General features: G+C 51.9%; 2 protein-coding genes and 1 pseudogene across 2 annotated transcripts; 1 reads left to right on the forward strand and 2 right to left on the reverse strand.

The window, feature by feature from the left end:
* Positions 1 to 509: 509 nt before the first annotated feature.
* On the reverse strand, positions 510 to 1467 carry LOC137315685 (zinc finger protein 436-like). The gene has a single exon (XM_067980196.1). The coding sequence runs from the start codon at positions 1404 to 1406 to the stop codon at positions 732 to 734; it is 675 nt and encodes a 224-aa protein (XP_067836297.1). The 5' UTR covers positions 1407 to 1467; the 3' UTR covers positions 510 to 731.
* A 3305-nt stretch (positions 1468 to 4772) lies between these two features.
* On the reverse strand, positions 4773 to 5647 carry LOC137315684 (zinc finger protein 383-like). Its single transcript, XM_067980195.1, has one exon. The coding sequence runs from the start codon at positions 5635 to 5637 to the stop codon at positions 4960 to 4962; it is 678 nt and encodes a 225-aa protein (XP_067836296.1). The 5' UTR covers positions 5638 to 5647; the 3' UTR covers positions 4773 to 4959.
* Positions 5648 to 17426: 11779 nt separating this feature from the next.
* LOC137315753 (zinc finger protein 615-like) lies at positions 17427 to 19585 on the forward strand (annotated as a pseudogene).

Here is a 19585-nt window from a genome sequence, read left to right on the forward strand (position 1 = left end):
GCATTTGATAGGGTTCAGCACAAGAGATTATTCGCAAAAATAAAAGTGCACAAAATTGAAAGTGACCTTGTGACTTGGGTTGGGAGGTGGGAGACAGGGAGTGGGGATAAAGGGAACGTTCTTTGATTGGTGGGATGTGACAAGTGGTGTTCCCCAGGGATCTGGACTGGGGTCTCAGCTTTTCACCATATTTATCAATAACTTGGATGAAGGAAGAGAGAGTTTTATATCCAAGTTTCCAGATGACACTAAGATCGGAGACACAGTAAGTTGTGTGGATGGGAGCAGGAAGTTACAAAGGGACAGATTAAGTGAGTGGACAAAACTGTGGCAGATGGAGTTCAGTGTGGGGAAGTGTGAGATCATCCACTTTGGATACAAGAAGGAAACATTGGAGTATTTTCTTAAAGTGAGAGACTGGGAACTGTGGAGGAGCAAAGGGATTTGGGGGTCCATGTACACAAATCACTAAAAGCTTGTGCCCAGATACAAAAAGTAATCACAAAGACTAATGGAATGTTGGCCTTTATCTCGAGGCTGGAATACAAAGGGGAGGAATTTATGCTTCAGTTCCACAGAGCCTGGGTCAGAGCCCCTCTGGAGTACATATATCCAGAATATTAAACTCCAGCCCAGTTCTGAGGGTTATTTACATCAGAAACAAACCCCAACTGTCAGAATGAACATGGTTCAGTCCTGGATGTGATTAACAGCAGAATGCAACCCCCGCATCACAGGTGAACTCGCTGGTGTGTCAGAAGGTGGGATGAACGAGTGAATCCCTTCCCACACACGGAGCAGGTGAACGGCCTCGCCCCAGTGTGAACTCGCTGGTGTTGCAGCAGGTGTGACGATTGAGTGAATCCCTTCCCACACACAAAGCAGGTGAACGGCCTCTCCCCCGTGTGAGTACGTTGGTGTCTCAGCAGGTTGGATGAACAAGTGAATCCCTTCCCACACACGGAGCAGGTGAACGGCCTCTCCCCAGTGTGAACTTGCCGGTGTTGAAGCAGCTTGGAAGACTCAGTGAATCCCTTCCCACACACGGAGCAGGTGAACGGCCTCTCCCCAGTGTGAACTTGCTGGTGTTGCAGCAGCTTGGAAGACTCAGTGAATCCCTTCCCACACACGGAGCAGGTGAACGGCCTCTCCCCAGTGTGAATTCGCTGGTGTGTCAGCAGGTGGGATGATTTAATTAATCCCTTCCCACACACGGAGCAGGTGAACGGCCTTTCCCCAGTGTGACTGCGTTGATGAGTTTCCAGGTGGGATGGGTAATTGAATCCCTTCCCACACACTGAGCAGGTGAACGGCATCTCCCCAGTGTGACTGCGTCGATGAGATGCGAGCCGGGAGTGGTAACTGAATCCCTTCCCACAGTCCCCACATTTCCACCGTTTCTCCATGAGCCGGGTGTCCTTGTGTTTCTCCAGGTTGGACGATCAGTTGAAGCCTCGTCCACACACAGAACACGTGGACGGTTTCTCCTCGCTGTGAATGGTGCGATGTTTTTTCAGACTGTGTGACTGGTTAAAGCTCTTTCCACACTCAGTGCACTGGAACACTCTCACTCGGGTGTGTGTGTCTCGGTGATTTTCCACTCACACTGATGTTTGAAATCTTTTCCCACAGACAGAACAGACAAACATTTCTCGTTCCACATTCAAAGGTCGATGATATTCAGGTCCTGATGAATCGAGTGACTCGGTCAGATTTTGACGTGATATTTGGTTTGAGTTTCCCGTCTGCAAATCCTCCCCTTCTAATACCCTGTAAAAGGAGTTTACAAAAGTCCTCACTGTAAATACAGGATAGAAATTCAGAACAGACAATTCTCATTTCTATGGAACATTCTTCCCGCTCATTCCCCCAGACTGTAAATCCCCGTCCCACACACTCTCCCTCCCCCCTGTGCTGAAATCCAAACCCATCGCACCATCTCCATCATTTCTTCCCTCCACTCCCAGTTTCCTCCCTCCCTCTACTCTGGTCGGGTTCAGTTCTCCACCCCCTGGGAGCAGAGTGAGAGGAAAATAAATGAGGCACAGGGACCCTGAAGCCCCGCCCACTCTTTGTTCCCAGTCACTGGGACCCTGAAGTCCCGCCCACTCTTTGTCCCCACTCACTGGGACCCTGAAGCCCCGCCCACTCTTTGTTCCCGGTCACTGGGGCCCTGAAGCCCCGCCCACTCTTTGTTCACAGTCACTTGGACCCTGAAGCCCCGCCCACTCTTTGTTCACCGTCACAGGGACCCTGAAGCCCCGCCCACTCTTTGTTCCTGGTCACAGGGACCCTGAAGCCCCGCCCACTCTTTGTTCCCGGTCACTGGGACCCTGAAGCCCCGCCCACTCTTTGTTCCCCGTCACAGGGACCCTGAAGCCCCGCCCACTCTTTGTTCCCCGTCACAGGGACACTGAAGCCCCGCCCACTCCGTTCCGAACAAAAATGGCCGCGCATGCGCCGTGATCCCTGATTTGACCAAGATGGCGGCCAGTTCCCCGCTCACCCGCCGGTCGGGCCTGTCACCGCGGTGTCAACACGGGGCCTGTGGGCTCTTATTCGGTGCCTGAGGCCTACACCTGGTGTTTATGAAGCTTCCCTGCCCACCCCCACATCCAATTCCTCCCCGGCGCCCACCGTCTCCGACCGGATCCCGACCCGCCTGTTCCCTCAGTCCCTCTCCACCACTCGCACCGCGCATGCTCAGAGCACAGCCCAGTCCCGCGCCTGCGCACTGGGCTCCTGTCGTCACTGATAGGGCACTTTCTGGGCCGCGGGGGATTCTGGGTAAACTCTCCGCCATTGAAGGTCCGACTCGGTGAACAGAAATTTCGTCATCGCATCGAGATTGGGGCCGGAGGGACAACAAACGTTAAATAAAATCAATCAATAAATTATACAGAATCCCGAGTGCCCGGGCCCTCAGACAGGGAGCGAAGTTCACCGGTCGCCACTTTTCCTTCACCAACTCGCACCTCAGGCCCCGCCCAGTCTGGTTCAATTGATCAATGTTTTCCAACTGTGTTTTCCAACTCGAGTTCAGGCCTGTCATTCTCAGAGAAACTTCGAGGCCTCATTTTTCCTGTGTGCTGTGAGGACCGATATCGATCATCTTGATCTATTTCTAGTTTAATAAGTTTTACTGAATGTGGCCCAGGCCAAGTGTCAGGAGATCGGATCAGGCCCACCATAGAAAATGATTTTGAACCCCCTGAGATAGACAATGTGAACCGGATTATCCTCGTCCACTGACCCAGCAACTTCTTCAAAAAACACCCCTGAGATAGACAATGTGAACCGGATTATCCTCATCCACTGACCCAGCAACTTCTTCAAAAAACACCCCTGAGACAGACAATGTGAACCGGATTATCCTCATCCACTGACCCAGCAACTTCTTCAAAAAACACCCGAGATAGACAATGTGAACCGGATTATCCTCATCCACTGACCCAGCAACTTCTTCAAAAAACACCCGAGACAGACAATGTGAACCGGATTATCCTCATCCAGTGACCCAGCAACTTCTTCAAAAAACACCCGAGATAGACAATGTGAACCGGATTATCCTCATCCACTGACCCAGCAACTTCTTCAAAAAACACCCGAGACAGACAATGTGAACCGGATTATCCTCATCCAGTGACCCAGCAAGTTCTTCAAAAAACACCCGAGATAGACAATGTGAACCGGATTATCCTCATCCACTGACCCAGCAACTTCTTCAAAAAACACCCGAGATAGACACTGCATGAAAGCATGGGGGAATCAGAGTCAATTCTAATTTTCAAAAGGGAATTGGATAAATACTTGAATAGGATACATTTGCAGGATAAAGGGCATGAGAATGGGACCAATTGGATAGCTCTTTCTTAAAGCTGTCACAGGCATGATGGGCCTTATGGCTTACTTCTGTGCTGTATCATTCAATGATTCTATGATAAAGGGCCAGACACTGCTTCATCCTTCACTAACAGGGTCCCTATTAACAGTCGCTCCCTTCTGTATTCAGTGCAGTGAATGGAAACCTGTCTATTTTAATGAGTTCAGCCTTTCTAAAATCTCTCACAATTTTCGAAGACCCATTTGACTCACTTGTTTCATTTTGAAAGACTTCTGATTTTTCCACTGTGTGTCGATGGTTTTGTTTCAAGGTGGAATGACATTTGTTTCAAAATATTCTGTTCTAACCCCCGGCCCAGTTTAAAACCCTCTGCACTACTGACCAGGAAAATCACAAGTCCAATCCTTGATCTCAGCCAAGGCAGCAGTTCAGGGGCTGGAATTGGCCTTAGTACCACTGGGCTAAATAAGAGTGACCCTGCTCTCGATGGAGATCCAGTGACCTCAACTGGGAAATTTATGGATGTCACTTGAGGGCAGGACTGGACTCGACCGTGATGCCTACCACAGTGGATAATCCTGCTGTCACTCACTGTGTGGGCTCATGTATAAATGTTCCCTTACTGTTAGATTATTAACTAAGTCTGGCTCATTACTCATTACTGAATCGAATCCACCCTCCTTAAAACCTACCTCTTTGACCAATCTCTTTATGTGGTTCAGTGTCAAATTTTGTTTGTTAATCGCTCCTGTGAAGGGCTTGGGACGTTTTACTGTGTTAACGGCGCTGGATAAATGGGTCAATAAAACAGGGAACTCTTGGAAACACACTGCAGGTCCTTCTTTATCTGGACATTAAATCACTGCTGTCGTGTTGTACCAGCAGTTAACATAAGAACATAAGAAATAGGAGCAGGAGTAGGCCATACGGCCCCTCGAGCCTGCTCCACCATTCAATAAGATCGTGGCTGACCTTCCACCTCCTTTAATATGTATCCAGAATATTAAACTCCAGCCCAGTTATCGGGTTTATTAACATCAGAGACAAACCCCAACTGTCAGAATGAACATGGTTCAGTCCTGGATGTGATTAACAGCAGAATCCAACCCCGGAAGTCACAGGTGAACTCGCTGGTGTGTCAGAAGGTGGGATGAACGAGGGAATCCCTTCCCACACACGGAGCAGGTGAACGGCCTCTCCTCAGTGTGACTGCGTCGATGATGTGTCAGCAGTTCCCATTTGCTCTTAAAGCTCTTCCCACAGTCAGAACATTTAAACGGTCTCTTATCAGTGTGAACAAGTTGGTGTGTCAGTAGGTGCTGTGACTGAATGAATCCCTTTCCACACATGGAGCAGGTGAACGGTCTCTCCCCAGTGTGAGCACGCTGGTGGGCAATGAGAGTGGATGACTGCCTGAACCTCTTCCCGCAGTGAGAGCAACTGAACGGTCTCTCGTCAGTGTGAATTCGCTGGTGTCCAATCAGTCCCTCCGAGCTTTTAAACCTGTTCCCACAGTCAGAGCATTTTAAAGGTCTCTCCGCAGTGTGAATAAGCTGGTGTGTTCGGAGGGCGGATGACTCAGTGAATCCCTTCCCACACAGAGAGCAAGTGAACGGCCTCTCCCCAGTGTGACTGTGGTGATGAGTTTCCAGCTGGGACGGATAATTGAATCCCTTCCCACACACGGAGCAGTTGAACGTCCTCTCCCCGGTGTGACTGCGTCGATGAGTTTCCAGCTGGGATGGGTAATTGAATCCCTTCCCACAGTCCCCACATTTCCACGGTTTCTCCATGGTCCGGGTGTCCTTGTGTCTCTCCAGTTTGGACGATCAGTTGAAGCCTCGTCCACACAGAACACGTGGACGGTTTCTCCCCGCTGTGAATGGTGCGATGTTTTTTCAGGCTATGTAACTGGTGAAAGCTCTTTCCACACTCAGTGCACTGGAACACTCTCACTCGGGTCTGAGAGTTTCGGTGATTTTCCACTCACACTGATGTTTGAAATCTTTTCCGACAGACAGAACAGACAAACATTTCTCCTTCCACATTCAAAGGCCGATGATATTCAGGTCCTGATGAATCGAGGGACTCGGTCAAATCTTGACGTGATGTTTGGTTTGAGTTTCCCGTCTGCAAATCCTCCCCTTCTAATACCCTGTGAAAGGAGTTTACAAAAGTCATCAATGTAAACACAGGATAGAAATTCAGAACAGGCAATTCTAGTTTTTCTGGATCATTTTTTCATCTTTTGAGCCACAAAAGCTGTAAATCCCCGTCCCACACACTCTCCCTCCTCCCTGTGATGAAATCTGAACCCATTGCACCATCTCCAACATTTTTTCCTCTGCTCTGCTGGGTTCAGTTCCACACTCACTGGTTACCCTCTCTCTCCTCCCCTGAAGGTGCTGACTCTGACTGGGTTCAGTTCTACACTCACTGGTTCCCCTCTCTCTCCTCCCCTGAAGGTGCTGACTGTCCTTCCCGTATCCTAACTCGCACCAAGTCCCATTCACCCATCACCCTTGTGCTCACTGACCTACAGTGACTCCCGGTCCAGCAACGCCTCATATTTAAATTCCTCATCCTTGTGTCCAAATCCATCCATGGCCCTTGCCCCTCCCAATCTCTGTAACCTCCTCCATGGCCCTCGCCCATCCCCTATGCCTGTCACCCCCTCCGACCCTCCCCTATCTCTGGAACCTCCTCCGACCCTCCCCTGTCTCTGTAACCTCCTCCAGCCCTCCGCCCCTCCCCTATCTCTGTAACCTCCTCCAGCCCTCCGACCCTCCCCTATCTCTGTAACCTCCTCCAGCCCTCCGACCCTCCCCTATCTCTGTAACCTCCTCCAGCCCTCCGACCCTCCCCTGTCTCTGTAACCTCCTCCAGCTCTCCGACCTTCCCCATCTCTGTGACCTCCTCCATGTCCCTCCGACCCTCCCCTATCTCTGTAACCTCCTCCGACCCTCCCCTGTCTCTGTAACCTCCTCCGACCCTCCCCTGTCTCTTTAACCTCCTCCGACCCTCCCCTGTCTCTGTAACCTTCTCCAGCCCTCCGACCCTCCCCTATCTCTGTGACCTCCTCCATGTCCCTCTGACCCTCCCCTATCTCTGTAACCTCCTCCGACCCTCCCCTATCGCTGGAACCTCCTCCGACCCTCCCCTTCTCTGTAACCTCCTCCAGCCCTCCGCCCCTCCCCTATCTCTGTAACCTTCTCCAGCCCTCCGTCCCTCCCCTATCTCTGTAACCTCCTCCAGCCCTCCGACCCTCCCCTATCTCTGCAACCTCCTCCAGCCCTCCGACCCTCCCCTATCTCTGTAACCTCCTCCAGCCCTCCGCTCCTCCCCTGTCTCTGTAACCTCCTCCAGATCTCCGACCTTCACCATCTCTGTGACCTCCTCCATGTCCCCCCGACCCTCCCCTGTCTCTGTAACCTCCTCCGACCCTCCCCTGTCTCTGTAACCTCATCCGACCCTCCCCTGTCTCTGTAACCTTCTCCAGCCCTCCGACCCTCCCCTATCTCTGTGACCTCCTCCATGTCCCTCTGACCCTCCCCTATCTCTGTAACCTCCTCCGAACCTCCCCTATCTCTGTAACCTCCTCCGACCCTCCCCTATCTCTGTAACCTCCTCCGACCCTCACCTATCTCTGTAACCTCCTCCATATCCCTCAGGCCCTCCCCTATCTCTGTAACCCCCTCCAGCCCTCCGCCCCTCCCCTATCTCTGAAACCTCCTCCAGCCCTCCGACCCTCCCAGATCTCTGCTCTCCTCCAATTCCGGCCTCTTGCTCCTCCCCCATTCCCTTCGCCCCACCATTGGGGGCCGTGCCTTCAGCTGTCTGAGCCCCAAGCTCTGGAATTCCCTCCCTGAACCTCTCCCCCTCTCTCTCCTCCTTCAAACCTCCCTCTTTGACCCAGCTTTCGGTGCCCTGTCCTAATCTCTCCTCATTCCTCTCTTCCCGCTCCTGTGAACCCTCTTGACCCATTTTGCTCCGTTAAAGGCGCGATCGAAATGCAAGTTGTTGTTGACTCTGCGGGTTCAGTTCGAGCGGAGATTGGGTCGGGCCCGATCCCGGGAAGCGGCGGGTAGTGGAGGGGGGATGATGCCGCCTGTTTACTCTCGGGTCCTGGGCCCTACACTCGGTGTTTCTGGGCCCTGTGATCCCCGCCCTTTATTAACCCGCTCTCTCCACACCTCCTCTGACCTGCTCGAACCGCGCTCTCTGCCTCAGACCCTTCGGGCCGCGCATGCTCAGCTCACACTGACCAACAATCAGCCTCTCCTGCGCCGGCGCACTGGGCTCCTCTCAGATCGATAGGGGACATTCCGGCGCGCGGTGCAGTCTGGGGACGGACCGCCGCCATTGGAGCTCCGCCCCGACCCTCAGTTTCTCGGATGGGACTGAGATTGGGGGCGGGGGAAAAGCGCTTTTGGAGCAGCGGAGGGCGGAGCGGAAATAAAATAAAATAAAAATAAACCCGAGAGCCCGGGGCACGCTGGGAAATTGAGACCGCCATTAAACCGTCAGAAACACTCACAGCGCAGGCGCGCACCGCCTCGCCTCGAAAAAACTTTGGGAAATGTATTTTTCCCCAAATCTGTTAATAATTTAGTCTCATTACACATTGGAACTGACGGGCTGGATTGATGTTTATTTTCCAATTGCAGCTCAGGACCTTCAATCCCAGCGTCAACCCGGAGCAAATGCGCTCCCGACCAATAGGAAGAGCGGAGAGGGACTGGAGGACCGAGCGGGCGGTTGGTCCTCCAACCAATTGGAGTGTGTGAGGGGTGGGACTTGCGGCGGAGGGTCTGAGCCCGGATCTCGCTCCGTGTCTGGATCTCTGCCGAATTTTTGAAACTTGATTCATCTCAAGATAAAACTCCAGAAGAAAACTGGACCTTTCAGTTGTGGCTTTAAACAGATGAAACCCTGTGGTGTCGAGCAAACAGTTCAACATTTGTTCGTAAAATGACTCTGATGAAGTAATGGAGAGCCATGTATCCAAGTTTGCTGATGACACTGAGTAAAGAGGCACAGTAAATAGTGTAGATGGGAGCAGAAAGTTGCAAGGGGGCAATAATAGATTCAGTGAGTGGTCAAAACGGTGGCAGGTGGAGTTGAATGTGGGGAAATGTGAATTCACCCACTTTGAACCTAAGACAGAGATCAGAGTATTTACCAAACGGCAAGCAGCGAGAAACTGTGGAGGAGCAGAGAAATTTCGGGGTCCAAGTACCGAAATCACTAAAAGCTAGTGGACAGTTACAAAAAATAATTTTAAAGGCTAAAGGAATGATGGCCTTCATCTCACGGGGGCTGGAATATAAAGGGGTGGAAGTGATGTTACAGTTGTACAGAGCTCTGGTTAAACCCCATCTGGAGACTGCCTTCAGTTCTGGGCACTGCACCTCAGGGAGGATATACTGGCCTTGGAAGGGGTGCAGCACAGATTCACCAGAGTGATACTGACAGATTGCATAGAGTGGGCTTGTTTTGAGTGGAGCTTGGAAGATTAAGGGGTGATCTAATCGAGGTGATTGAAGGATTTGATAGGGCAGATAGAGAGAAACTACTTCCTCTGGTGGGGGAGTCCAGAACAAGGGGGCATAACCTTAAAATTAGAGCGAGGCCATTCAGGGGCGATGTCAGGAATCACTTCTTCGCACAAAGGGCAGTGGAAATCTGGAACTCTCTCCCTGAGAGCAGTCGAGGCTGGGGGTCAAGTGAAAATTTCAGATCTGAGATTGATAGATTTTTGATAGGCGAGGGTATTAAAGGTTATGGTACCAAGGCGGGTAGATGGAGTTAAGATACAGATCAGATATGATACAATTAAATGGCGGAACAGGTTGGAGGGGCTGAATGGCCTCCTCCTGTTCATAATGATTAAATGTTCCTAATCTCTGCACTAATGACAGAACGGACCGATTGTTAACAGGAGCTGCGTTAATGAAATCCCCTGACATTCAAAGATAAACGGGACTGTCCCTTTAACTATAAACAAAGGGGAGTGCCTGTCCCTTTAAATATCTGCCCCATTCCCACAGGCAGTGGGAGGAGGAACAGCGCGCGGTCTCATTCCGCCCAAAACCAGCGGGGCCTCGCGCGAGGGAGCAGCTCCATGAGGGGGCGGGGCCAGTGGGTGAGGGCGGGGCCTCGGCTCTGAAGTCTCCAGGAGCCCAGCGCGCAGGCGCGGGAAAGGGTCCGCGCGGTCGCCAGACGGAGTCGGATGGTCGGGAGCAGGTAGGCGGGGGGCCGGGGACAGGACACTCAGAAACCGGGCGGAGGCCGCGCCCCACGGCTTATAAACATGGAGCGGGGACGCAGGACCCGAGTCGGATCCTCTGATCCCGAGTGTGAGTAGCCGGACGGCAACTGCGGGATTTCTCCCCGGAGATAGGCCCGGGTTACCGGGGGAACCGGCCGCCATCTTAGTACAGGAGGATAGGAGCGTCACTGCGCATGAGCGGCCATCTTGGTACAGGATGTGGTAGCGTCACGGCGCATGCGCGGCCACCTTGGTACAGGTACAGAGTGGGCGGGGCTTCAGGATATTTCACTCAGAATCTCAACCCGTGCTGTACCTGCCCCGGGAGTGTTTGATGGGACAGTGTAGAGGGAGCTTTACTCTGTATCTAACCCGTGCTGCACCTGCCCCGGGAGTGTTTGATGGGACAGTGTCGAGGGAGCTTTACTCTGTACGGAACCCGTGCTGTCCCTGCCCTGGGAGTGTTTGATGGGACAGTGCAGAGGGAGCTTTACTCTGTATCTAACCCGTGCTGTACCTGCCCTGGGAGTGTTTGATGGGACAGTGTAGAGGGAGCTTTACTCTGTATCTAACCCGTGCTGTACCTGCCCTGGGAGTGTTTGATGGGACAGTGCAGAGGGAGCTTTACTCTGTATCTAACCCGTGCTGTACCTGCCCTGGGAGTGTTTGATGGGACAGTGCAGAGGGAGTTTTACCCAGAATTTCAACCCATGCTGTCCCTGCCCTGGGTGTGTTTGATGGGACAGTGCAGAGGGAGCTTTACTCGGGATCTAACCCGTGCTGCACCTGCCCTGGGAGTGTTTTGGACAATGTGGAGGGTGCTTTGCTCTGCATCTACCCCGTGCTGCACCTGTCCTGGCAGTGTGAGACGGCACATTGTCGAGGGAGCTTTACTCTGTATCAAACCCGTGCTGTACCTGCCCCGGGAGTGTTTGATGGGACAGTGTAGAGGGAGCTTTACTCTGTATCTAACCCGTGCTGTACCTGCCCTGGGAGTGTTTGATGGGACAGTGTAGAGGGAGCTTTACTCTGTATCTAACCCGTGCTGTACCTGCCCTGGGAGTGTTTGATGGGACAGTGCAGAGAGGGAGCTTTACTCTGTACGTAACCCGTGCTGTCACTGCCCTGGGAGTGTTTGATGGGACAGTGTCGAGGGAGCTTTACTCTGTATCTAACCCGTGCTGTCCCTGCCCCGGGAGTGTTTGATGGGACAGTGTGGAGGGAGTTTTACCCAGAATCTCAACCCATGCTGTCCCTGCCCTGGGAGTGTTTGATGGGACAGTGCAGAGGGAGCTTTACCCTGTATCTAACCCATGCTGGACCTGCCCCGGGAATGTTTGATGGGACAGTGTAGAGGGAGCTTTACTCAGTATCTAACCCGTGCTGTACCTGCCCCGGGAGTGTTTGACGGGACAGTGTGGAGTGAGCTTTACCCTGTATCTAACCCGTGCTGTTCCTGTTCTGGGATTGTGAGACGGGACAGTGTGGAGGGAGCTTTATTCGGTATCTAACCCGTGCTGTTCCTGCCCCGGGAGTGTTTGATGGGACAATGTCGAGGGAGCTTTACTCGGTATCTATTCCGTGCTGTCGCAGCACTGGGAGTGTTTGATGGGACAGTGCAGAGGGAACTTTATTCTGCATCTAACCCGTGCTGTACCTGCCCCGGGAGTGTTTGATGGGACAGTGCAGAGGGAGCTTTACTCTGTATCTAACCCGTGCTGTACCTGCCCTGGGAGTGTTTGATGGGACAGTGTAGAGGGAGCTTTACTCTGTATCTAACCCGTGCTGTACCTGCCCTGGGAGTGTTTGATGGGACAGTGCAGAGGGAGCTTTACTCTGTATCTAACCCGTGCTGTACCTGCCCTGGGAGTGTTTGATGGGACAGTGTCGAGGGAGCTTTACTCTGTATCTAACCCGTGCTGTAACTGCCCTGGGAGTGTTTGATGGTACAGTGTGGAGGGAGCTTTACTCTGTACGTAACCCGTGCTGTCCCTGCACTGGGAGTGTTTGATGGGCCAGTGTAGAGGGAGCTTTACTCTGTATCTAACCCGTGCTGAACCTGCCCCGGGAGTGTTTGATGGGACAGTGCAGAGGGAGCTTTACTCTTTACGGGCCCCGTGCTGTACCTGCCCTGGGAGTGTTTGATGGGACAGTGTAGAGGGAGCTTTACTCTGTATCTAACCCGTGCTGTACCTGCCCTGGGAATGTTTGATGGGACAGTGTAAAGGGAGCTTTACTCTGTATCTAACCCGTGCTGTACCTGCCCTGGGAGTGTTTGATGGGACAGTGTAGAGGGAGCTTTACTCTGCATCTAACCCGTGCTGTACCTGCCTTGGGAGTGTTTGATGGGACAGTGTAGAGGGAGCTTTACTCTGCATCAAACCCGTGCTGTACCTGCCTTGGGAGTGTTTGATGGGACAGTGTAGAGGGAGCTTTACTCTGTACGTAACCCGTGCTGTCCCTGCCCTGGGAGTGTTTGATGGGACAGTGCAGAGGGAGCTTTACTCTGTATCTAACCCGTGCTGTACCTGCCCTGGGAATGTTTGATGGGACAGTGTAGAGGGAGCTTTACTCTGTATCTAACCCGTGCTGTACCTGCCCTGGGAGTGTTTGATGGGACAGGGTAGAGGGAGCTTTACTCTGTATCTAACCCGTGCTGTACCTGCCCTGGGAGTGCTTGATGGGACAGTATAGAGGGAGCTTTACTCTGTATCTAACCCGTGCTGTACCTGCCCTGGCAGTGTTTGATGGGACAGTGTGGAGGGAGCTTTACTCAGTACGTAACCCGTGCTGTCCCTGCCCTGGGAGTGTTTGATGGGACAGTGTAGAGGGAGCTTTACTCTGTATCTCACCCGTGCTGTGCCTGCCCCGGGAGTTTTTGATGGGACAGTGTAGAGGGAGCTTTACTCTGTATCTGACCCGTGCTGTACCTGCCCTGGGAGAGTTTGATGGGACAGTGTAGAGGGAGCTTTACTCTGTATCTAACCCGTGCTGTACCTGCCCTGGGAGTGTTTGATGGGACAGTGTAGAGGGAGCTTTACTCTGTCCGTAACCCGTGCTGTCCCTGCACTGGGAGTGTTTGATGGGACAGTGTAAAGGGAGCTTTACTCTGTATCTAACCCGTGCTGTACCTGCCCCGGGAGTGTTTGATGGGACAGTGCAGAGGGAGCTTTACTCTGTACGTAACCCGTGCTGTACCTGCCCTGGGAGTGTTTGATGGGACAGTGTAGAGGGAGCTTTACTCTGTACCTAACCCGAGCTGTACCTGCCCTGGGAATGTTTGATGGGACAGTGGAGAGGGAGCTTTACTCTGTATCTAACCCGTGCTGTACCTGCCCCGGGAGTGTTTGATGGGACAGTGTAGAGGGAGCTTTACTCTGTATCTAACCCGTGCTGTCCCTGCCCCGGGAGTGTTTGATGGGACAGTGCAGAGGGAGTTTTACCCAGAATTTCAACCCATGCTGTCCCTGCCCTGGGTGTGTTTGATGGGACAGTGCAGAGGGAGCTTTACTCGGGATCTAACCCGTGCTGTACCTGCCCTGGGAGTGTTTGATGGGACAGTATAGAGGGAGCTTTACTCTGTATCTAACCCGTGCTGTACCTGCCCTGGCAGTGTTTGATGGGACAGTGTGGAGGGAGCTTTACTCAGTACGTAACCCGTGCTGTCCCTGCCCTGGGAGTGTTTGATGGGACAGTGTAGAGGGAGCTTTACTCTGTATCTCACCCGTGCTGTGCCTGCCCCGGGAGTTTTTGATGGGACAGTGTAGAGGGAGCTTTACTCTGTATCTAACCCGTGCTGTACCTGCCCTGGGAGTGTTTGATGGGACAGTGTAGAGGGAGCTTTACTCTGTATCTAACCCGTGCTGTACCTGCCCTGGGAGTGTTTGATGGGACAGTGTAGAGGGAGCTTTACTCTGTCCGTAACCCGTGCTGTCCCTGCACTGGGAGTGTTTGATGGGACAGTGTAAAGGGAGCTTTACTCTGTATCTAACCCGTGCTGTACCTGCCCCGGGAGTGTTTGATGGGACAGTGTAGAGGGAGCTTTACTCTGTATCTAACCCGTGCTGTCCCTGCCCCGGGAGTGTTTGATGGGACAGTGCAGAGGGAGTTTTACCCAGAATTTCAACCCATGCTGTCCCTGCCCTGGGTGTGTTTGATGGGACAGTGCAGAGGGAGCTTTACTCGGGATCTAACCCGTGCTGCACCTGCCCTGGGAGTGTTTGATGGGACAGTGTAGAGGGAGCTTTACTCTGTACGTAACCCGTGCTGTCACTGCCCTGGGGGTGTTTGATGGGACAGTGTCGAGGGAGCTTTACTCTGTATCTAACCCGTGCTGTCCCTGCCCCGGGAGTGTTTGATGGGACAGTGTGGAGGGAGTTTTACCCAGAATCTCAACCCATGCTGTCCCTGCCCTGGGAGTGTTTGATGGGACAGTGCAGAGGGAGCTTTACCCTGTATCTAACCCATGCTGGACCTGCCCCGGGAATGTTTGATGGGACAGTGTAGAGGGAGCTTTACTCAGTATCTAACCCGTGCTGTACCTGCCCCGGGAGTGTTTGATGGGACAGTGTGGAGTGAGCTTTACCCTGTATCTAACCCGTGCTGTTCCTGTTCTGGGATTGTGAGACGGGACAGTGTGGAGGGAGCTTTATTCGGTATCTAACCCGTGCTGTCCCTGCCCCGGGAGTGTTTGATGGGACAATGTCGAGGGAGCTTTACTCGGTATCTGTTCCGTGCTGTCGCAGCACTGGGAGTGTTTGATGGGACAGTGCAGAGGGAACTTTATTCTGCATCTAACCCGTGCTGTACCTGCCCCGGGAGTGTTGGATGAGACAGTGCAGAGGGAGCTTTATTCTGTATCTAACCCGTGCTGTACCATCCCCGGGAGTGTTTGATGGGACAGTGTGGAGGGAGCTTTACTCTGTATCGAACCCGTGCTGTCCCTGCCCTGGGAGTGTTTGATGGGACAGTGTCGAGGGAGCTTTACTCTGTATCTAACCCGTGCTGTCTCTGCCCTGGGAGTGTTTGGTGGGACAATGTAGAGGGAGCTTTACTCGATATCTATTCCGTGCTGTCGCTTCCACGGGAGTGTTTGATGGGACAGTGCAGAGGGAGCTTTACTCGGTATCTATTCCGTGCTGTCGCAGCCCTGGGAGTGTTTGATGGAACATTGCAGAGGGAACTTTACACTCTATCTCACCTTATTGTACCTGCCCCGGGAGTGTTTGACGGGACAGTGTCGAGGGAGCTTTACCCTGTATCTAAACTGTGCTGTTCCTGCCCCGGGAGTGTTTAGGACACTGGAGAGGGACCTTGACTCTGCACCTAACCCGTGTTGTACCTTCCCGGGACTGTTTGATGGGACAGTGTGGAGTGAGCTTTGCTCTGTATCTCACCCGTGCTGTAACTGCCCCGGGAGTGTTTGATGGGACAGTGCAGAGGGAGCTTTACTCTGCACATAACCCGTGCAGTCCCTGCCCTGGGAGTGTTTGATGGGACAGTGTAGAGGGATCTTTACTCGGTATCTGACCAATGCTTTAACTGCCGCGGGAGTGTTTGATGGGACATTGTAGAGGGAGCTTTACCCTCTATCTAACCTGTGCTGTGTCTGCCCTGGGAGTGTTTGATGAGACAGTGTCAAGGGAGCTTTACTCTCGATCTAACCTGTGCTGTCCCTGCCCTGGGAGTGTTTGGGACAGTGCAGAGGGAGTTTTACTCTGTATCTAATCCGTGCTGTACCTGCCCTGGGAGTGTTTTGGACAGTGTGCAGCAATAAATAACCAATGATTAACACTATTCACCCCTATTTATTAAAATCTGGGATATAGTTTCTGAACAGCTTCATCAACGGAGCCTCTCACTTTTCCTCTCCCTATTCTTCTTCCCAAAATGTATCACTTCACATTTCTCTGCATTAAATTTCATCTGCCATCTATCTGTCCAATTTATTATCCAGTGTCCGTGACACTGAAGCCACTTCCAGTCCTCTTCACAGTTCCCCACACTACCTATCTTGGTGGCATTTGAATTATCTGGAGATTTTCATCTTGTGCCCTATATACCCGAGCCCAGATCATTTCCCTGTATTGAGAAGAGCAATGGTCCCAACACTGACCCTGGGGGACACCACTGTTCACATCCCTCCAGTCTGAACAATATACATTATCCACGACTCTCTGTTTTCTGCCCTTTCCCCAACTTCCTGTCCACGCTGCCCCACTCCCTTCAATTCCGTGAACCTTAATTTTTCAACAAGCCTCCTGTGCGGCACCTTCTCAAACACCTTTAGACAATCCATCTACACAACACCCACTGAATTCCCTTCATCACCACACTGTGTTATTCCTCAAATAATCCCTGCTGTCTGTCCTGAATTCACCCATTTCACGAACAAATGTTGAAATGTTTGCTCCACCCCACAGGGTTCAATCTGTTTAAAGCCTCACAGAGAGAGGTGGGAGAGGCCCATTGTTGGACAGTGTGAGCTGAGGGGTGGGGGAGGCCCATTGTTGGACAGTGTGAGCTGAGGGGTGGGAGAGGCCCATTGTTGGACAGTGTGAGCTGAGGGGTGGGAGAGGCCCATTGTTGGACAGTGTGAGCTGAGGGGTGGGAGAGGCCCATTGTTGGACAGTGTGAGCTGAGCAGGCGCAGGAGACGCAGACTTCAGTGAACACCGAGTGCCCCACAGACCCCAATATAAAACAGTGAACATTATCCCCCCAGACCCCAATATAAAACAGGAAACATTATCCCCCCAGACCCCAATATAAAACAGCGAACATTATCCCCAGACCCCAATAGAAAACAGCGAACATTATCCCCCCCAGACCCCAATATAAAACAGTGAACATTATCCCCCCCAGACCCCAATATAAAACAGTGAACATTATCCCCCCCAGACCCCAATATAAAACAGTGAACATTATCCCCCCAGACCCCAATATAAAACAGTGAACATTATCCCCCCCAGACCCCAATATAAAACAATGAACATTATCCCCCCCAGACCCCAATATAAAACAGTGAACATTATCCCCCCCAGACCCCAATATAAAACAATGAACATTATCCCCCCCAGACCCCAATATAAAACAATGAACATTATCCCCCCCAGACCCCAATATAAAACAGTGAACATTATCCCCCCCAGACCCCAATATTAAACAGTGAACATTATCCCCCCCAGACCCCAATATAAAACAGTGAAATTATCCCCCCAGACCCCAATATAAAACAGTGAACATTATCCCCCCCAGACCCCAATATAAAACAGTGAACATTATCCCCCCAAACCCCTCCCCCCAGACCCAAATGACGACGGATCAGGGAACGTCTGGAAAGGAAGTTGGAATGGTAACTGGTCAGAGAGCGTCTCTTTGATAGAGAAATCGGGGTGTGTCAGTGAATATAAGAAGGAAAAATGGAGATGGGTCAAGGAGAGCCCTTCACCAAAATTGGGAGATGTTGTGGAAGAGGGGGAGAGAACTTCACGGGGAGGGAGAGAGTGGAACCAGTGAGTGCAGAACTGAACCCAGTCAGAGTCAACACCTTCAGAGGGAGGGAGAGAAAACTCAGATGGAATGAAATATGTTGGGGATGGTGCGATGGGTTTGGATTTCAGCACAGGGAGGAGGGAGAGTGTGTGGGACGGGGATTTACAGTCTGGGGGAATGAGCGGGAAGAATATTCTATCGAAACTAGAATTGTCTGTTCTGAATTTCTATCCTGTATTTACAGTGAGGACTTTTGTAAACTCCTTTTACAGGGGATTGGAAGGCGAGGATTCACAGACGGGAAAATCAAACCAAACCTCAAGTCAATCTGACCGAGTCACTCGATTCATCAGGACCTGAATATCATCGGCCTTTGAATGTGGAAGGAGAAATGTTTGTCTGTTCTGTCTGTGGGAAAAGATCAAACTTCATTGTGACTGGAAAATCACTGAGTCACACACACCCGAGTGAGAGTGTTCCAGTGCACTGACTGTGGAAAGAGCTTTACCGAGTGACACAGCCTGAAAAAACATCGCACCATTTACAGCGGGGAGAAACCGTCCACGTGTTCTGTGTGTGGACGAGGCTTCAACTGATCGTCCAACCTGGAGAGACACAAGGACACCCAGACCACGGAGAAACCATGGAAATGTGGGGACTGTGGGAAGGGATTCAATTACCCATCCCAGCTGGAAACTTATCGACGCAGTCACACTGGGGAGAGGCCGTTTATCTGCTCCTCATATGGGAAGGGATTCACTCAGTCATCCACTCTGCTGAGACACCACCGATTTCAAACTGGGGAGAGGCCGTTCACCTGCTCCGTGTGTGGGAAAGGATTCACTTGTTCATCCAGCCTCATTTCACACCAACTTGTTCACAGTGATAAGAGAAATTTTAAATGTTCTGACTGTGAGAAGAGGTTTAAAAGCAGGAATGCTCCACTGAGACACGAACGTACTCACACTGGGGAGAGACCGATTATCTGCTCCGTGTGTGGGATGGGATTCACTCAGTCATCCACCCTGCTGAGACACCAGCGAATTCTCACCGGGGAGAGGCCGTTCATCTGCGCAGAGTGTGGGAAGGGATTCGCTCATTCAGCCGACCGGCTGAGGCACCAGCGAGTTCACACTGGGGAGAGACCGTTCACCTGCTCCGTGTGTGGGAAAGGATTCACTTGTTCATCCAGTCTCATTGAACACCAACTTGTTCACAGTGATAAGAGACCTTTAAAATGTTCTGACTGTGAGAAGAGGTTTAAAAGCAGGAATGCTCTCCTGAGACACCAACGTACTCACACTGGGGAGAGGCCGTTTACCTGCTCCGCATGTGGGAAAGGATTCACTCGGTCATCCGCCCTGCTGATTCACCAGCGAGTTCACACTGGGGAGAGGCCGTTCACCTGCGCAGAGTGTGGGAAGGAATTCACTCAGTCATCCGCCCTGCTGATTCACCAGCGAGTTCACACGGGGGAGAGACCGTTCACCTGCTCTGTGTGTGGGAAGGGATTCATTTGTTCATCCAGTCTCATTGAACACTAACCTGTTCACACTGATAAGAGACCTTTTAAATGTTCTGACTGTGGGAAGAGCTTTAAAAGCACAAACGGACTGCTGACACACCAACGCACTCACAATGGGGAGAGACCGTTCACCTGCTCAGAGTGTGGGAAGGGATTCATTAAGTCATACAACCTGCTGATTCACCATCGAGTTCACACGGGGGAGAGACCGTTCACCTGCTCTGTTTGTGGGAAGGGATTCACTCAGTCATCCAACCTGCAGTCACACCAGCGAGTTCACATGTTACCACAGGGGTTGGATTCTGCTGCTGTTCATCACATCCAGGACTGAACCATGTTCATTCTGACAGTTGGGGTTTGTTTCTGATAATAACCCCTATAACTGGGCTGGAGTTTAATATTCTGTATCAGTCTCAAATAAATCAGCTTTCTTTTAAATACAGTGTACCATT

Source organism: Heptranchias perlo, unplaced genomic scaffold (genome assembly GCF_035084215.1).
Source record: "Heptranchias perlo isolate sHepPer1 unplaced genomic scaffold, sHepPer1.hap1 HAP1_SCAFFOLD_56, whole genome shotgun sequence".
NCBI classification, from domain to species: domain Eukaryota; kingdom Metazoa; phylum Chordata; class Chondrichthyes; order Hexanchiformes; family Hexanchidae; genus Heptranchias; species Heptranchias perlo.